Below are 18,320 nucleotides of genomic sequence, written 5' to 3' on the forward strand. Positions count from 1 at the left end.
GCGGATGACTCTGCAGCACCGAATGAGAGAACTCCCGGTCCTCCTCAGTCAGGGTGTGCCCCTGACCAAGTAGCTGCTCGGCAAAGTTGTAAAGTAAAGTAGAGACCCCTCGGGCAGCCGCCCAAGATGAGCCCACCTTCCTTGTGGAATGGGCATTTACATATTTTGGCTGTGGCAGGCCTGCCACAGCATGTGCAAGCTGAATTGTACTACACATCCAACTAGCAATCGTCTGCTTAGAATCAAGAGCACCCAGTTTATTGGGTGCATACAGGATAACAGCAAGTCAGTTTTCCCGACTCCAGCCGTCCTGGAAACCTATATTTTCAGGGCCCTGACAACATCTAGCAACTTGGAGTCCTCCAAGTCCCTAGTAGCCGCAGGTACCACAATAAGCTGGTTCAGGTGAAACACTGACACCACCTTAGGGAGAAACTGGGGACGAGTCCGCAGCTCTGCCCTGTCCGAATGGACAATCAGATATGGGCTTTTGTGAGACAAAGCCGCCAATTCTGACACTCGCCTGGCCGAGGCCAGGGCCAACAGCATGGTCACTTTCCATGTGAGATATTTCAAATCCACAGACTTGAGCGGTTTAAACCAATGTGATTTGAGGAATCCCAGAACTACGTTGAGATCCCACAGTGCCACTGGAGGCACAAAAGGGGGTTGTATATGCAGTACTCCCTTGACAAACTTCTGGACTTCAGGAACTGAAGCCAATTCTTTCTGGAAGAAAATCGACAGGGCCGAAATTTGAACCTTAATGGACCCCAATTTGAGGCCCATAGACACTCCTGTTTGCAGGAAATGCAGGAATCGACAGAGTTGAAATTTCTTCGTGGGGCCTTCCTGGCCTCACACCACGCAACATATTTTCGCCACATGTGGTGATAATGTTGTGCGGTCACCTCCTTCCTGGCTTTGACCAGGGTAGGAATGACCTCTTCCGGAATGCCTTTTTCCCTTAGGATCCGGCGTTCAAACGCCATGCCGTCAAACGCAGCCGCGGTAAGTCTTGGAACAGACATGGTACTTGCTGAAGCAAGTCCCTTCTTAGCGGCAGAGGCCATGAGTCCTCTGTGAGCATCTCTTGAAGTTCCAGGTACCAAGTCCTTCTTGGCCAATCCGGAGCCACGAGTATAGTTCTTACTCCTCTACGTCTTATAATTCTCAGTACCTTGGGTATGAGAAGCAGAGGAGGGAACACATACACTGACTGGTACACCCACGGTGTTACCAGAGCGTCCACAGCTATTGCCTGAGGGTCTCTTGACCTGGCGCAATACCTGTCCAGTTTTTTGTTCAGGCGGGACGCCATCATGTCCACCTTTGGTCTTTCCCAATGGTTCACAATCATGTGGAAGACTTCCCGATGAAATCCCCACTCTCCCGGGCGTCGGAATGAACACTGCTGACAGTGCTATCACCTGATTTTCCGCCCAGCGAAGAATCCTTGCAGTCTCTGCTATTGCCCTTCTGCTTCTTGTGCCGCCCTGTCTGTTTACGTGGGCGACTGCCGTGATGTTGTCCCACTGGATCAATACCGGCTGACCTTGAAGCAGAGGTCTTGCTAAGCTTAGAGCATTGTAACTTGCCCTTAGCTCCAGTATATTTATGTGGAGAGAATTCTCCAGACTTGATCACACTCCCTGGAAATTTTTTCCCTGTGTGACTGCTCCCCAGCCTCTCAGGCTGGCATCCCTGGTCACCAGGACCCTTCCTGAATGCCGAATCTTGCGTGAAAACTGCCGAATGGAATCGCTTCGTAAGAAGCCACCATTTTTCCCAGGACCCTTGTGCAATGATGCACTGACACTTTTCCTGGTTTTAGGAGGTTCCTGACTAGCTCGGATAACTCCCTGGCTTTCTTCTCCGGGAGAAACACCCTTTTCTGGACTGTGTCCAGAATCATCCCTAGGAACAGCCGATGTGTCGTCGGAAACAACTGCGGTTTTGGAATATTTAGAATCCACCCGTGCTGTCGTAGAACTACTTGAGATAGTGCTACTCCGACCTCCAACTGTTCTCTGGACCTTGCTCTTATCAGGAGGTCGTCCATTTTCTTTGAAGAAGAATCATCATTTCGGCCATTACCTTGGTAAAGACCCGGGGTGCCGTGGACAATCCAAACGGCAGCGTCTGAAACTGATAGTGACAGTTCTGTACCACGAACCTGAGGTACCCTTGGTGAGAAGGGCAAATTGGGACATGGAGGTAAGTATCCCTGATGTCCCGGGACACCCTATAGTTTAGAATAGGTCTCACCGAGCCTTCTGGCTTCAGTACCACAACATAGTGTGGAATAATACCCCTTTCCTTGTTGTAGGAGGGGTACTTTGATTATCACCTGCTGGGAATACAGCTTGTGAATTGTTTCCAATACTGCCTCCCTGTCGGAGGGAGACGTTGGTAAAGCAGACTTCAGGAACCTGCGAGGGGGAAACGTCTCGACTTTCCAATCTGTACCCCTGGGATCCTACTTGTAGGATCCAGGGGTCCTGTACGGCCCCAGCGTCATGCTGAGAAACTTGGCAGAAGCGGTGGAGGCTTCTGTTCCTGGGAATGGGCTGCCTGCTGCAGTCTTCTTCCCTTTCCTCTATCCCTGGGCAGATATGACTCTTATGGGGACGAAAGGACTGAGGCTGAAAAGACGGTGTCTTTTTCTGCAGAGATGTGACTCAGGGTAAAAACGGTGGATTTTCCAGCAGTTTCCGTGGCCACCAGGTCCGATGGACCGACCCCAAATAACTCCTCCCCTTTATACGGCAATACTTCTTTGTGCCGTTTGGAATCTGCATCACCTGACCACTGTCGTGTCCATAAACATCTTCTCTTGATGCCAGAGTGCAAATATCCCTCTGTGCATCTCGTATATATAGAAATGCATCCTTTAAATGCTCTATAGTCAATAAAATACTGTCCCTGTCAAGGGTATCAATATTTTTAGTCAGGGAATCCGACCAAGCCACCCCAGCTCTGCACATCCAGGCTGAGGCGATCGCTGGTCGCAGTATAACACCAGTATGTGTGTATATACTTCTTAGGATATTTTCCAGCCTCCTATCAGTTGGCTCCTTGAGGACGGCCCTATCTGGAGACGGTACCGCCACTTGTTTTGATAAGCGTGTGAGCGCCTTATCCACCCTAAGGGGTGTTTCCCAACGCGCCCTAACTTCTGGCGGGAAAGGGTATACCGCCAATAATTTTCTATCGGGGGAAACCCACGCATCATCACACACTTCATTTAATTTATCTGATTCAGGAAAAACTACAGGTAGTTTTTTCACACCCCACATAATACCCTTTTTTGTGGTACTTGTAGTATCAGAAATATGTAACACCTCCTTCATTGCCCTTAACAAGTAACGTGTGGCCCTAAAGGAAAATACGTTTGTTTCTTCACCGTCGACACTGAAATCAGTGTCCGTGTCTGTGTCGACCGACTGAGGTAAATGGGCGTTTTAAAGCACCCGACGGTGTTTGAGACGCCTGGACAGGTACTATTTTTTTGCCGGCCGTCTCTGTTGACATTATCACGTAATTCCTTGAATAAGCCATCCATTCCGGTGTCGACTCCCTAGAGAGTGACATCACCATTACAGGCAATTGCTCCGCCTCCTCACCAACATCGTCCTCATACATGTCGACACACACGTACCGACACACAGCACACACACAGGGAATGCTCTGATAGAGGACAGGACCCCACTAGCCCTTTGGGGAGACAGAGGGAGAGTTTGCCAGCACACACCAAAAACGCTATAATTATACAGGGACAACCTTTATATAAGTGTTTTTCCCTTATAGCATTTTAATATATATAGTCATATCGCCAAATAAGTGCCCCCCCTCTCTGTTTTAACCCCGTTTCTGTAGTGCAGTGCAGGGGAGAGCCTGGGAGCCTTCCCACCAGCATTTCTGTGAGGGAAAATGGCGCTGTGTGCTGAGGAGAATAGGCCCCGCCCCCTTTTCGGCGGGCTTCTTCTCCCGTTTTTCTGAGACCTGGCAGGGGTTAAATACATCCATATAGCCCCCAGGGGCTATATGTGATGCATTTTTAGCCAGAATAAGGTACTATCATTGCTGCCCAGGGCGCCCCCCCCAGCGCCCTGCACCCTCAGTGACCGCTGCTATGAAGTGTGCTGACAACAATGGCGCACAGCTGCAGTGCTGTGCGCTACCTTATGAAGACTGAAAAGTCTTCTGCCGCCGGTTTCTGGACCTCTTCACTTTTCGGCATCTGCAAGGGGGTCGGCGGCGCGGCTCCGGGACGAACCCCAGGGTGAGACCTGTGTTCCGACTCCCTCTGGAGCTAATGGTGTCCAGTAGCCTAAGAAGCCAATCCATCCTGCACGCAGGTGAGTTCACTTCTCTCCCCTAAGTCCCTCGATGCAGTGAGCCTGTTGCCAGCAGGACTCACTGAAAATAAAAAACCTAACAAAACTTTTACTCTAAGCAGCTCTTTAGGAGAGCCACCTAGATTGCACCCTTCTCGGCCGGGCACAAAAATCTAACTGAGGCTTGGAGGAGGGTCATAGGGGGAGGAGCCAGTGCACACCACCTGATCCTAAAGCTTTTACTTTTGTGCCCTGTCTCCTGCGGAGCCGCTAATCCCCATGGTCCTGACGGAGTCCCCAGCATCCACTTAGGACGTCAGAGAAATTCTTATTAAATACTTTGTTCTTTACATAGTTGAATGTGCTGACAACAAAATCACACAAAAATGATCAATGGAAATCAAATTTATTAACCCATGGAGGTCTGGATTTGGAGTCACCCTCAAAATTAAAGTGGAAAAACACACTACAGGCTAATCCAACTTTGATGTAATGTCCCTAAAACAAGTCAAAATGAGGCTCAGTAGTGTGTGTGGCCTCCACGTGCCTATATGACCTCCCTACAACACCTGGGCATGCTCCTGATGAGGTGGCGGATGGTCTCCTGAGGGATCTCCTGCAAGACCTGGACTAAAGCATCCGCCAACAGTCTGTGGTGGATGGAGCGAGACATGATGTCCCAGATGTGCTCAATTGAATTCAGGTCTGGGGAATGGGCGGGCCAGTCCATAACATCAATGCCTTCGTCTTGCAGGAACTGCTGACACACTCCAGCCACATGAGGTCTAGCATTGTCTTGCATTAGGAGGAACCCAGGGCCAACCGCACCAGCATATGGTCTCACAAGGGGTCTGAGGATCTCATCTCGGTACCTAATGGCAGTCAGGCTACCTCTGGTGAGCACATGGAGGGCTATGCGGCCCCCCAAAGAAATGCCACCCCACACCATTACTGACCCACTGCCAAACCGGTCATGCTGGAGGATGTTGCAGGCAGCAGAACATTCTCCTTGGCGTCTTCAGACTCTGTCACATGTGCTCAGGGAGAACCTGCTTTCATCTGTGAAGAGCACAGGGCGCCAGTGGCGAATTTGCCAATCTTGGTGTTCTCTGGCAAATGCCAAACGTCCTGCACGGTGTTGGGCTGTAAGCACAACCCCCACCTGTGGACGTCGGGCCCTCATACCACCCTCATGGAGTCTGTTTCTGATCGTTTGAGTAGACACATGCACATTTGTGGCTTGCTGGAGGTCATTTTGCAGGGCTCTGGCAGTCCTCCTCCTGTTCCTCCTTGCACAAAGGCGGAGGTAGCGGTCCTGCTGCTGGGTTGTTGCCCTCCTACGGCCTCCTCCTGATGTACTGGCCTGTCTCCTGGTAGCACCTCCATGCTCTGGACACTACGCTGACAGACACAGCAAACCTTCTTGCCACAGCTCGCATTGATGTGCCATCCTGGATGAGCTGCACTACCTGAGCCACTTGTGTGGGTTGTAGGGAGGTCATACAGGCACGTGGAGGCCACACACACTACTGAGCCTCATTTTGACTTGTTTTAAGGACATTACATCAAAGTTGGATCAGCCTGTAGTGTGTTTTTCCACTTTAATTTTGAGTGTGACTCCAAATCCAGACCTCCATGGGTTAATAAATTTGATTTCCATTGATAATTTTTGTGTGATTTTGTTGTCAGCACATTCAACTATGTAAAGAACAAAGTATTTAATAAGAATATTTCATTCAGATCTAGGATGTGTTATTTTAGTGTTCCCTTTATTTTTTTGAGGTGTGTGTGTGTGTGTGTGTATATATATATATATATATATATATATATATATATATATATATATATATATATATATATATATATATATATATATATATATATATATATATATATATATATATATAGCAGAAATGCCCGTCACTCCCACTCAAACGTTGTAGATCCGGGTGCCCTCCGCATCAAATGATGCAGTAAATAGTAGAAAGAAGGCAGCGGCACTCCGTCAGAATAACAGGTCAAACATGTATTAAATCAAAAATAACAATCGTCACATAACAACCAACGTTTCGGGGTCCTAAGATCCCTTTGTTCACGCCTTGACAAAGGGATCTTAAGACCCCGAAACGTTGGTTGTTATGTGACCATTGCTATTTTTGATTTAATACACGTTTGACCTGTTATTCTGACGGAGTGCCGCTGCCTTCTTTCTACTATATATATATATATATATATATATATATATATATATATATATATATATATATATATATATATATATATATATATATATATATTTATTAGATAGATTTTTTTTATTTATTATTATTTCGAGACTATATAAATAAAATATATAAAACATCTGAAACAAATGGGTGGATACCATGGGTTGCCATAGTGTATTTTGAAGAATCAGTGAATATAATCTGTTGCTTTCTTACTTCAGCACTCCATGGGAGCCTTTACATTGGGATTTATCTAAGCCAGAGGTTCTCAAACTCGGTCCTCGGGGGCACACACAGTGCATGTTTTGCAGGTCTCCTCACAGAATCGCAAGTGAAATAATTAGCTCCACCTGTGGACCTTTTAAAATGTGTCAGTGCGTAATTAATACACCTGTGCACCTGCTGGGTTACCTGCAAAACATGCACTGTGTGTGCCCCCGAGGACCGAGTTTGAGAACCTCTGATCTAAGCAATACATTTTTATGTGGCTTTATGGAGAAAGAGGCTAACATATCCAACTGATAAGGACTACAGAAGGTATGCATAGATGTCTGGCCTGCTGCCTTGTAAAGCGCTGTCACAGAGTAATGAGCCCTTTTTCGTCCAACAGATAGCCACCCCCACTGGAGTAGTGTGTGCTTTTAGTATTTTCAGTACTTTATGTAAATTTCTCAGTTATTACTTCTCCTATTATTATTACATTTTAATTATTCTGCACCACAAGTGTTTTTGCAGCGCCGTACAGAGGACATTACAGGGAGACAAAACTTAACATTACAGTAAATAAACAAAAATAGAGTACAGGTAACAGAGCACCACAATTATCAAAACATAATAAAGCCAAGATGTAAGTAGCGAGGGAGTAAACATCGTACTACTTGGAGCTGTGAGTGAAATGTTTTGAGAAGAGGGTTATGACAAGAGGAAAGAGTGCCCTGCTCTGAAGAGCTAACAATCTAGTGGGAAGGGGCGACAGACGACATGAGGTGCAAGCAAGCGGGAGGTAGCCTGATGGCAGTAAGTAAGCAAAGCAGAGATGTTCAAGGCATGAGGAAGGGGGATGGAGGAGCAGCCGCAGACTAGGTTATGCATCGGAAGGGTACGCTTTGATGTATAGCTGGGTTTTTAGTGCCAGTTTTGCAAGGTCGGGGAGAGTCTAATTGAGCGGGGCAGCGCGTTCCACTGAAAGGGTGCGGCACGGGCAAAATCTTGAACTCGAGCATGGGAAGCAGCGACCAGGGCAGAGGCAACCGTCATTGGCCGTACTTTTGGGAAATACTTGTTTGGAAACAGTGATTCATTTATATTTTTTTGGGCACCCAAAATAATGGACGCCCGTCAGAGTAATTAAATTGTTGCTCTAATCTAGTGCCCATTACTTTGGACGCACCCAAGAGCACCAGGTTTAGCTGCGCAAAGCTGCTTAACCCAACTAAAATACTGCCGGCAATGTGAAAAGTCCATTTTGGGTGCACAAATGGGACACTTTTCGCACATTTCTGCCCACCACCTCGGCAGGCTGCGAGCAGAAAGGTAGAAAATCAATTTCCCATTGCATATTTCCAATACGTCTCAGCAGGTATTGTCTGTTGATCTCGCTCAGACAGCCACCAGATATTTTTTCGCCACATAGTCTGAGGGCTCTTGGTAACTGTGGCTATGGTATACTGGACTTCCAGTACTAAAGAAATATAAATCCTTTTAAAAAGTGTTCTGTATTTTCCTATCCATAAGGTCCTTAGAGAAACCCAATATCCAAGTGACAGTACAGTTCTATTAACATGCCAGCAACAGCTACATCCACTTTAGGTACCAGATTAAATTCTACACGTGTCCATTACTGAATAGATACATACATTTCATTCTCTTAGCATTAGACTGTCATTTTCAAGCTCCGTATATGCTTTTAAATTGAATGGGCCTATTTATTAAAAACTGATCGGCTCCCCAAAACCATCACTCCTTACCCCCATAAACTGTATTGCAGCAATAAGAAATTATTTTTCAGCCCATTACTCAAAAACCAGTGACAGATATGGCTCATTTAACTTCAATTTCTGACACAATGCAGTCATAAAGTCAAGTATGTTTAGAGAGGAATTGAGTTAATGCCTCCAGAGGAACACAGTAGCCAACGCTATCTTCAAATTAGCTAATGGGACCAAGCTACTAAAAAAGCAACACTTTTCAGAGCTTGATAAATAGGGCAAGACCAACGTCCCCATGTGAATAATTGGGACTGTTATCTGCCCTATTAGTAAGCCTAATGCAGAAGGTAACTAAACATTTATTTACTAGGCTATCTACATGTGCAGCTGCAGCTGTGTAGGTACCAACCGAGCCAAACAGGGAACCAGCAGATAAGGAGAGAGCGGCGAAGAGTACCCGCGGGGACACCAACCTCCACATGTGTACCCCAATGACAGGAGCCTACTCAGTTAAGTGGAAGACAATGTGTCAAGCGGGCACAGCAGGCAGAAGCATTGGCGCAGCAGACAATGATCCAAGAGTCCAGAAATCCAGGCTGCGGCTTTGGGCCTATGCAGACGCCAGAGCTTTGTGGGTTTTCGGACATTTGCAAGTCTAGCACGCTGTAGTTATGCCACTGGTGGTCAGCCTTAGTCTTCCAGATCTGTTGGTACCTGTACTTATACTGTTTTACCATTTGGACCTTGCACTGCCTCGGTTTGTTTTGAAACTTTTGAATGCTGCTTAGTAATCATGTTCAATGTGTCATTTAGATTATAAGATGTACCCATAATAGCATTCTATCATGAATTATAATTATTGCCCATCACTGCAGGTTTTATCATATATGGATGTTTTCATAGTAATCGATTGCGAGAATATGGATGCATTGCAGGATAATGTTTTTCAGAAAGCTAAATGTATAAACAAATATAGAAGATATCTATATTGTTAGATAAAAAGCATATTACACAGTTACAAGCAATTACTATTTTTTATGCTCTTAAGTAACAGGCTGAAACTGAAGCTGCAGATGAGATCTGAGAGGGCTCAATTCCTAGATGCTTTTGTATTACCTACTAAATGTGTGTGATCCCATATTAAATTACAGGTTGAGTCTCCCTTATCCAAAATGCTTGGGACCAGAGGTATTTTGGATATGGGATTTTTCCGTATTTTGGAATAATTGCATACCATAGTGAGATATCATGGTGATGGGACCTAAATCTAAGCACAGAATGCATTTATGTTACATATACACCTTATACACACAGCCTGAAGGTCATTTTAGACAATATTTGTTATAACTTTGTGTATTAAACAAAGTGTGTGTACATTCACACAATTCATTTATGTTTCATATACACCTTATACACACAGCCTGAAGGCCATTTAATACAATATTTTTAATAACTTTGTGTATTAAACAAAGTTTGTGTACATTGAGACATCAAAAAACAAAGGTTTCACTATCTCACTCTCACTCAAAAAAGTCCGTATTTCGGAATATTCCGTATTTCGGAATATATGGATATGGGATACTCAACCTGTATATATAAAGACCGACGTTATTGCATTTGTGTAGACTGAGAAGGGACTATTAAAATCATAAACAGTTTGCTTACTAAAGGTTTGCTTTAATAAAGACACAGGAGAAACGTCATTTCTGCAACACTTTAACACATAGGGGTATATGCAATTGCGGTCAAATTCCGACTGGAATTCGACCGTTTTTTAATTCGACACAATTCGACAGTCAGACACCCTGCCGCCGGGACCCGAATTAGACATATCCGAATTCGACATATTCAATAAAAAATGGATTCGACAGTCCCGATGTCGAAAAACGGACCAATTGACGATGGCTGTGCGTCCTGGATTCGACTTTTTGGACGGCACAAAAGTGTTTAAAAAACCCAGATAAAAATTGCGTGGGGTCCCCCCCCTCCTAAGCATAACCAGCCTCGGGCTCTTTGAGCCGGTCCTGGTTGTAAAAATACGGGAAAAAAATTGACAGGGGATCCCCCATATTTTTACAACCAGCACCGGGCTCTGCGTCCGGTCCTGGTGCAAAAAATACGCGGGACAAAAAGCGTAGGGGTCCCCCGTATTTTTAACGCCATCACCGGGCTCCACTAGTCAGAGAGATAATGCCACAGCCGGGGGACACTTTTATATCGGTCCCTGCGGCCCTGGCATTAAATCACTAACTAGTCAATGGTTCAATGGGGTTACTCGCGGTCAGCGGCTGACCGCGAGTAACCTCACCGCTGACCGCAAAGTTCCCACCATTGAAGATAATGGAGTGGCAGTGCTATGCGCCGTCTGACAGCTCAGACGCGCACAGCCACGACGTGGCGCTCCCTGATTGGCTGAAGGGACCCTCTGTGACAGGAGTCACGGGGGGTCCCGGCATTTGGGGAAAAGGGTCCCATGTGTAAACATGGGACCCCTTTCAGTGCGTGGTCCGGCTTTTGCGTTTTATTTTTTTGCCAAGTACGTGGATTACAAAAAAAAAAAAAAAAAAAAGAGGACAGATCTACACTGGATTTTGGAGAGTATAATTTTATTTTCAGGTACTCCGTGGATTCTACTTGGAGAAGTGGACCGAGTCGGCTTGTCAACATAGGTAAGTATGTGTGTGTCGGCGTGCATGTATGTGTGCGTGTACTGTTTTTATTTGGGTATTTTTTTGCAGTAGAACTACAGGTACCAGCGGGCCCGTTTCCCCCCGCATGCTGGTACTTGTGGTTCTCCAAGTACCAGCTTGCGGGGGAGGCTTGCTGGGACTTTTAGTTCTGCTACAAAAAATAAGATTTTACTCACCGGTAAATCTATTTCTCGTAGTCCGTAGTGGATGCTGGGAACTCCGAAAGGACCATGGGGAATAGCGGCTCCGCAGGAGACTGGGCACAACTAAAGAAAGCTTTTAGGTTACCTGGTGTGCACTGGCTCCTCCCACTATGACCCTCCTCCAAGCCTCAGTTAGGACACTGTGCCCGGACGAGCTGACATAATAAGGAAGGATTTTGAATCCTGGGTAAGACTCCTACCAGCCACACCAATCACACCGTATAACTCGTGATACTATACCCAGTTAACAGTATGAAAACAACTGAGCCTCTCAACAGATGGCTCAACAATAACCCTTTAGTTAACAATAACTATGTACAAGTATTGCAGACAATCCGCACTTGGGATGGGCGCCCAGCATCCACTATGGACTACGAGAAATAGATTTACCGGTGAGTAAAATCTTATTTTCTCTGACGTCCTAGTGGATGCTGGGAACTCCGAAAGGACGATGGGGATTATACCAAAGCTCCCAAACGGACGGGAGAGTGCGGATGACTCTGCAGCACCGAATGAGAGAACTCAAGGTCCTCCTCAGCCAGGGTATCAAATTTGTAGAATTTTGCAAACGTGTTTGCCCCTGACCAAGTAGCAGCTCGGCAAAGTTGTAAAGCCGAGACCCCTCGGGTAGCCGCCCAAGATGAGCCCACCTTCCTTGAGGAATGGGCTTTTACTGATTTAGGATGCGGCAGTCCAGCCGCAGAATGCGCCAGCTGAATTGTGCTACAAATCCAGCGAGCAATAGACTGCTTAGAAGCAGGAGCACCCAGTTTGGTGGGTGCATACAGGATAAATAGCGAGTCAGTTTTCCTGACTCTAGCCGTCCTGGAAACACAAATTTTCAAGGCCCTGACTACGTCCAGTAACTTGGAATCCTCCAAGTCCCTAGTAGCCGCAGGCACCACAATAGGTTGGTTCAAGTGAAAAGCGGATACCACCTTAGGGAGAAACTGGGGACGAGTCCTCAATTCCGCCCTATCCATATGGAAAATCAGATAAGGGCTTTTACATGACAAAGCTGCCAATTCTGACACACGCCTGGCTGAAGCCAAGGCCAATAACATGACCACTTTCCACGTGAGATATTTTAGATCCACGGTTTTAAGTGGCTCAAACCAATGTGATTTTAAGAAACTCAACACCACGTTGAGATCCCAAGGTGCCACTGGAGGCACAAACGGGGGCTGAATATGCAGCACTCCTTTCACAAACGTCTGAACTTCAGGTAGTGAAGCTAGTTCTTTCTGGAAGAAAATCGACAGAGCCGAGATCTGTACCTTAATGGAGCCTAATTTCAGGCCCATAGTCACTCCTGCTTGTAGGAAATGCAGAAATCGACCTAGTTGAAATTCCTCTGTTGGGGCCTTTTTGGCCTCACACCAAGCAACATATTTCCGCCAACATATTTCCGTGATAATGCTTTGCAGTTACATCTTTCCTGGCTTTAATCAGCGTAGGAATGACTTCCGCCGGAATGCCCTTTTCCTTCAGGATCCGGCGTTCAACCGCCATGCCGTCAAACGCAGCCGCGGTAAGTCTTGGAACAGACAGGGCCCCTGCTGCAGCAGGTCCTGTCTGAGCGGCAGAGGCCATGGGTCCTCTGAGATCTTCTCTTGAAGTTCCGGGTACCACGCTCGTCTTGGCCAATCCGGAACCACGAGTATTGTTCTTACTCCTCGTTTTCTTATTATTCTCAGTACCCTTGGTATGAGAGGCAGAGGAGGGAACACATAAACTGACTGGTACACCCACGGTGTCACTAGAGCGTCCACAGCTATCGCCTGAGGGTCCCTTGACCTGGCGCAATATCTCTCTAGTTTTTTGTTTAGGCGGGACGCCATCATGTCCACCTGTGGCCGTTCCCATCGATTTACAATCAGCGTGAAGACTTCTGGATGAAGTCCCCACTCTCCCGGGTGGAGGTCGTGCCTGCTGAGAAAGTCTGCTTCCCAGTTGTCCACTCCCGGAATGAACACTGCTGACAGTGCTAGTACGTGATTTTCCGCCCATCGGAGAATCCTTGTGGCTTCTGCCATTGCCATCCTGCTTCTTGTGCCGCCCTGTCGATTTACATGGGCGACTGCCGTGATGTTGTCTGACTGGATCAGTACCGGCTGGTGTAGAAGCAGGGATTTTGCCTGACTTAGGGTATTGTAAATGGCCCTTAGTTCCAGAATATTTATGTGTAGGGAAGTCTCCTGACTCGACCATAGTCCTTGGAAGTTTCTTCCCTGTGTGACTGCCCCCCAGCCTCGAAGGCTGGCATCCGTGGTCACCAGGACCCAGTCCTGTATGCCGAATCTGCGGCCCTCTAGAAGATGAGCACTCTGCAGCCACCACAGCAGAGACACCCTGGTTCTTGGAGACAGGGTTATTAGGCGATGCATCTGAAGATGCGATCCGGACCATTGGTCCAACAGATCCCACTGAAAGATTCTGGCATGGAACCTGCCGAAAGGAATTGCTTCGTAAGAAGCCACCATCTTTCCCAGGACCCGCGTGCAGTGATACACCGATACCTGTTTTGGTTTCAGGAGGTCTCTGACTAGAGATGACAGCTCCTTGGCTTTCTCCTCTGGGAGAAACACTTTTTTCTGGACTGTATCCAGAATCATACCCAGGAACAGTAGACGTGTCGTCGGAACCAGCTGTGATTTTGGAATATTCAGAATCCAACCGTGCTGGTGTAGCACCTCCTGAGATAGTGCTACTCCCACCAACAACTGCTCCTTGGACCTCGCCTTTATTAGGAGATCGTCCAAGTACGGGATAATTAAAACTCCCTTTCTTCGAAGGAGTATCATCATTTCCGCCATTACCTTGGTAAACACCCTCGGTGCCGTGGAGAGTCCTAACGGCAGCGTCTGGAATTGGTAATGGCAATCCTGTACCACAAATCTGAGGTACTCCTGGTGAGGATAGTAAATGGGGACATGCAGGTAAGCATCCTTGATGTCCAGGGATACCATGTAATCCCCCTCGTCCAGGCTTGCAATAACCGCCCTGAGCGATTCCATCTTGAACTTGAATTTTTTTATGTATGTGTTCAAGGATTTCAAATTTAAAATGGGTCTCACCGAACCGTCCGGTTTCGGTACCACAAACAGTGTGGAATAGTAACCCCGTCCTTGTTGAAGTAGGGGCACCTTGATTATCACCTGCTGGGAATACAGCTTGTGAATTGCCGCTAGCACAGCCTCCCTGTCTGAAGGAGTAATCGGCAAGGCAGATTTTAGGAACCGGTGGGGTGGAGACTCCTCGAATTCCAGTTTGTACCTTGAGATACTATTTGCAGGATCCAGGGATCCACCTGTGAGCGAGCCCACTGATCGCTGAAATTTTTGAGGCGGCCCCCCACCGTACCTGGCTCCGCCTGTGGAGCCCCACCGTCATGCGGCGGACTTGGAAGAAGCGGGGGAGGACTTTTGCTCCTGGGAACCTGCTGTTTGTTGCAGCCTTTTTCCCCTACCTCTGCCTCTGGACAGAAAGGACCCGCCTTTTCCACGCCTGTTTTTCTGAGTCCGAAAGGACTGTACCTGATAAAACGGCGCCTTTTTAGGCTGTGAGGGAACATGGGGTAAAAATGCTGACTTCCCAGCAGTTGCTGTGGAAACTAGGTCAGAGAGACCATCCCCAAATAACTCCTCACCCTTATAAGGCAAAACTTCCATGTGCCTTTTTGAATCTGCATCCCCTGTCCACTGGCGAGTCCATAAGCCTCTCTTAATATTTTCTGACAGGGAATCTGACCACGCAGCGGCAGCACTGCACATCCATGCTGACGCAATAGCTGGTCTAAGTATAATGCCTGAGTGTGTATATACAGACTTCAGGATCGCCTCCTGCTTTCTATCAGCAGGTTCCTTTCACACACTTCATTTAATTCTTCTGATGGGGGAAAAACTACGGGTAGTTTTTTCTCCCCAAACATAATACCCTTTTTAGTGGTACCTGGGTTTATATCAGAAATTTGTAACACCTCTTTCATTGCTTCAATCATGCAACGAATGGCCTTAGTGGACATTAGACTAGACTCATCGTCGTCGACACTGGTGTCAGTATCCGTGTCGACATCCGCGTCTGCCATCTGAGGTAGCGGGCGTTTTAGAGCCCCCGATGGCCTTTGAGACGCCTGGACAGGCACGAGCTGAGAAGCCGGCTGTCCCGCATTTGGCATGTCGTCAAATTTTTTGTGTAAGGAGTCGACACGTGCACGCAATTCCTTCCATAAGTCCATCCACTCAGGTGTCTGCCCCGCAGGGGGTGACATCCCTTCTATAGGCATCTGCTCCGCCTCCACATCATTATCCTCATCAAACATGTCGACACAGCCGTACCGACACACACAGGGAATGCTCTAACAGAGGACAGGACCCACAAAAGCCCTTTGGGGAGACAGAGTGAGAGTATGCCAGCACACACCAGAGCGCTATATAATGCAGGGACTAACTGAATTATGTCCCCTATAGCTGCTGTTATATATACTGCGCCTAATTTTAGTGCCCCCCCTCTCTTTTTTACCCTTTTCTGTAGTGTAGACTGCAGGGGAGAGCCAGGGAGCTTCCTTCCAGCGGAGCTGTGAGGGAGAAATGGCGCCAGTGTGAAGGAGATAGCTCCGCCCCTTTTTCGCGGACTTTTCTCCCGCTTTTTTATGGATTCTGGCAGGGGTAATTATCACATATATAGCCTCTGGGGCTATATATTGTGGTACTTTTGCCAGCCAAGGTGTTATTGCTGCTCAGGGCGCCCCCCCCTAGCGCCCTGCACCCTCAGTGACCGGAGTGTGAAGTGTGTATGAGGAGCAATGGCGCACAGCTGCAGTGCTGTGCGCTACCTTGGTGAAGACTGATGTCTTCTGCCGCCGATTTTCCGGACCTCTTCTTGCTTCTGGCTCTGTAAGGGGGACGGCGGCGCGGCTCCGGGACCGAACACCAAGGCCAGTTCCATGCGGTCGATCCCTCTGGAGCTAATGGTGTCCAGTAGCCTAAGAAGCCCAAGCTAGCTGCAAGCAGGTAGGTTCGCTTCTTCTCCCCTTAGTCCCTCGCTGCAGTGAGCCTGTTGCCAGCAGGTCTCACTGTAAAATAAAAAACCTAATTATATACTTTCTTTTTAGAAGCTCAGGAGAGCCCCTAGTGTGCATCCAACCTCGGCCGGGCACAAAATCTAACTGAGGCTTGGAGGAGGGTCATAGTGGGAGGAGCCAGTGCACACCAGGTGACCTGAAAGCTTTCTTTAGTTGTGCCCAGTCTCCTGCGGAGCCGCTATTCCCCATGGTCCTTTCGGAGTTCCCAGCATCCACTAGGACGTCAGAGAAAGTAAAAATAAAGGTAATATTGAGGAGAAAATATCTTGCAGCAAATTCCAGGAGGCAAAGGCAGAGTGTTGGTAGGTAATATACTGTGAGATAGTAGAGCAGCACAGCAGTACAGGCAGCTTCAGGCTATATGCAGCCTCTGCAGGTTAGAAGGGCAGAGCTGTGCAGTGAGGCTGTGTGTGGAGCTGCACCCAAAATGGCCACCGGGTTCACAGGCACTTCTCCCCTTCCCCAGGAGTACCTGCCTTCTTCGTCCAGCCAACAAGTTGTGGGCCACAGTCAGCCAGCCAGGCGCAGGAGGGATATCAGTGTCCCCCAAGGTGTCTCCTGCAGTCAGACAGCGCCACCCGCCCGTGAGGCTCCGGGAGTCGCAAGGCCGGGAGCGCCAAAATCTAGGCCGGGGATCCGGAGGAGGCACAGGCCGGGGATCCGGAGGAGGCACAGGCCGCAAAGCCGGAAGTCGTCCGCCGCGGTCGGCCAGCACACCGAGACCGCAGACGAGGGTGCCCGCCGCTGCCCGGAGGTGAGGGGGGACCTGCACTGGGAGGTAGACACTCCGGAGGGGCTCAGGATGGGTACAGGAGCTATGTAATCGGGGAGCTCCCGGGATCTGCAGCCTACTCCTTCACCGCCGTGGCCACGCCTCCCCCCTCTCCATATTATTTTAGTCAGTAAAAAAAAAAAAAAAATATTCTTTTAAAAAATATATTAAATAATACTTGTGGCTCCTAATAGACAAACCAAGTAGATAATCCCTTCTAATATAAATAGATATGCTATTAGCAACAACAAAAACACACAAAAAAACATGTTTTTAAAAATTTTTATTAGATTCCGCCAGCAAAATGAGGCGGACTGAAATTGACGAAATGACTGTCGAAAAGCACTGTTGTCGAATCTCCAATTGAATATACTTTTGTCGAAAAGCGGCATTTTTACCATTGCAGACATTTCGAATTTGACAACTGTCGAATTTCAAAAAGTCGAATCTGAAACGGACGTTTTTTGGCCGAAAAGTACTGTATTGCATTGTCGAATCTTTTTTTTTGTGTTGAAAATGCCCCGTTTTTCAACATTTGCGGCAATTCGACAGCAATTGCATATACCCCATAACCTCTAGAAGCCAAGGGAGGAGAAGCAGTTGGTGGCAATTCATACTGATCCCCGAGGGAGGAATGCATTCATCTTACCTCCCAGTCCAGGCTGTACATTCTCAACTAAGTAAGCACTGAAGAGAACGTATATCCCATTTGGAAATATAGGTAAGTCAGGTCAAAATATTTGCATTACTACATGATCTTTTTTGTTCACAGCTTCCTCAGCGAGAGGATTATTAATACTACCAGAGAAGTGAGGCCAAGACTTAAAAATCTACTTACATAAAGTTAAGTTAATAAACTTACATATTTCTTGCTTTGACAAAACTCATTGTGTTTTTAAATGTGTGCTGTTATTCAGCATTAAAAATAAATATAAATAAATAAATAAACATAAAAAGCATACTCACACAGAGAAGATTTGCGTAGGATCATTGCCTTCTAACCTCAAGTCCCACATCTTCAGTTGCCCAATGGAATTAACGGTCAAGATCTCAGTAGTACGGAGAAAATTAACAGCATG

General features: G+C 47.2%; 1 protein-coding gene across 1 annotated transcript in view; it reads right to left on the bottom strand.

The window, feature by feature from the left end:
• NUP43 (nucleoporin 43) overlaps window positions 1–18,320 on the bottom strand; it is a 235,492-nt gene that overhangs the window by 92,349 nt on the left and 124,823 nt on the right. The window contains exon 5 of the mRNA XM_063917518.1: window positions 18,208–18,320. This exon is cut by the window's right edge and continues 23 nt beyond it. Coding sequence (XP_063773588.1) covers window positions 18,208–18,320 — 113 coding nt within the window. The remainder of the gene's footprint in view (window positions 1–18,207) is intronic.

Source organism: Pseudophryne corroboree, chromosome 4 (genome assembly GCF_028390025.1).
Source record: "Pseudophryne corroboree isolate aPseCor3 chromosome 4, aPseCor3.hap2, whole genome shotgun sequence".
NCBI lineage: Eukaryota > Metazoa > Chordata > Amphibia > Anura > Myobatrachidae > Pseudophryne > Pseudophryne corroboree.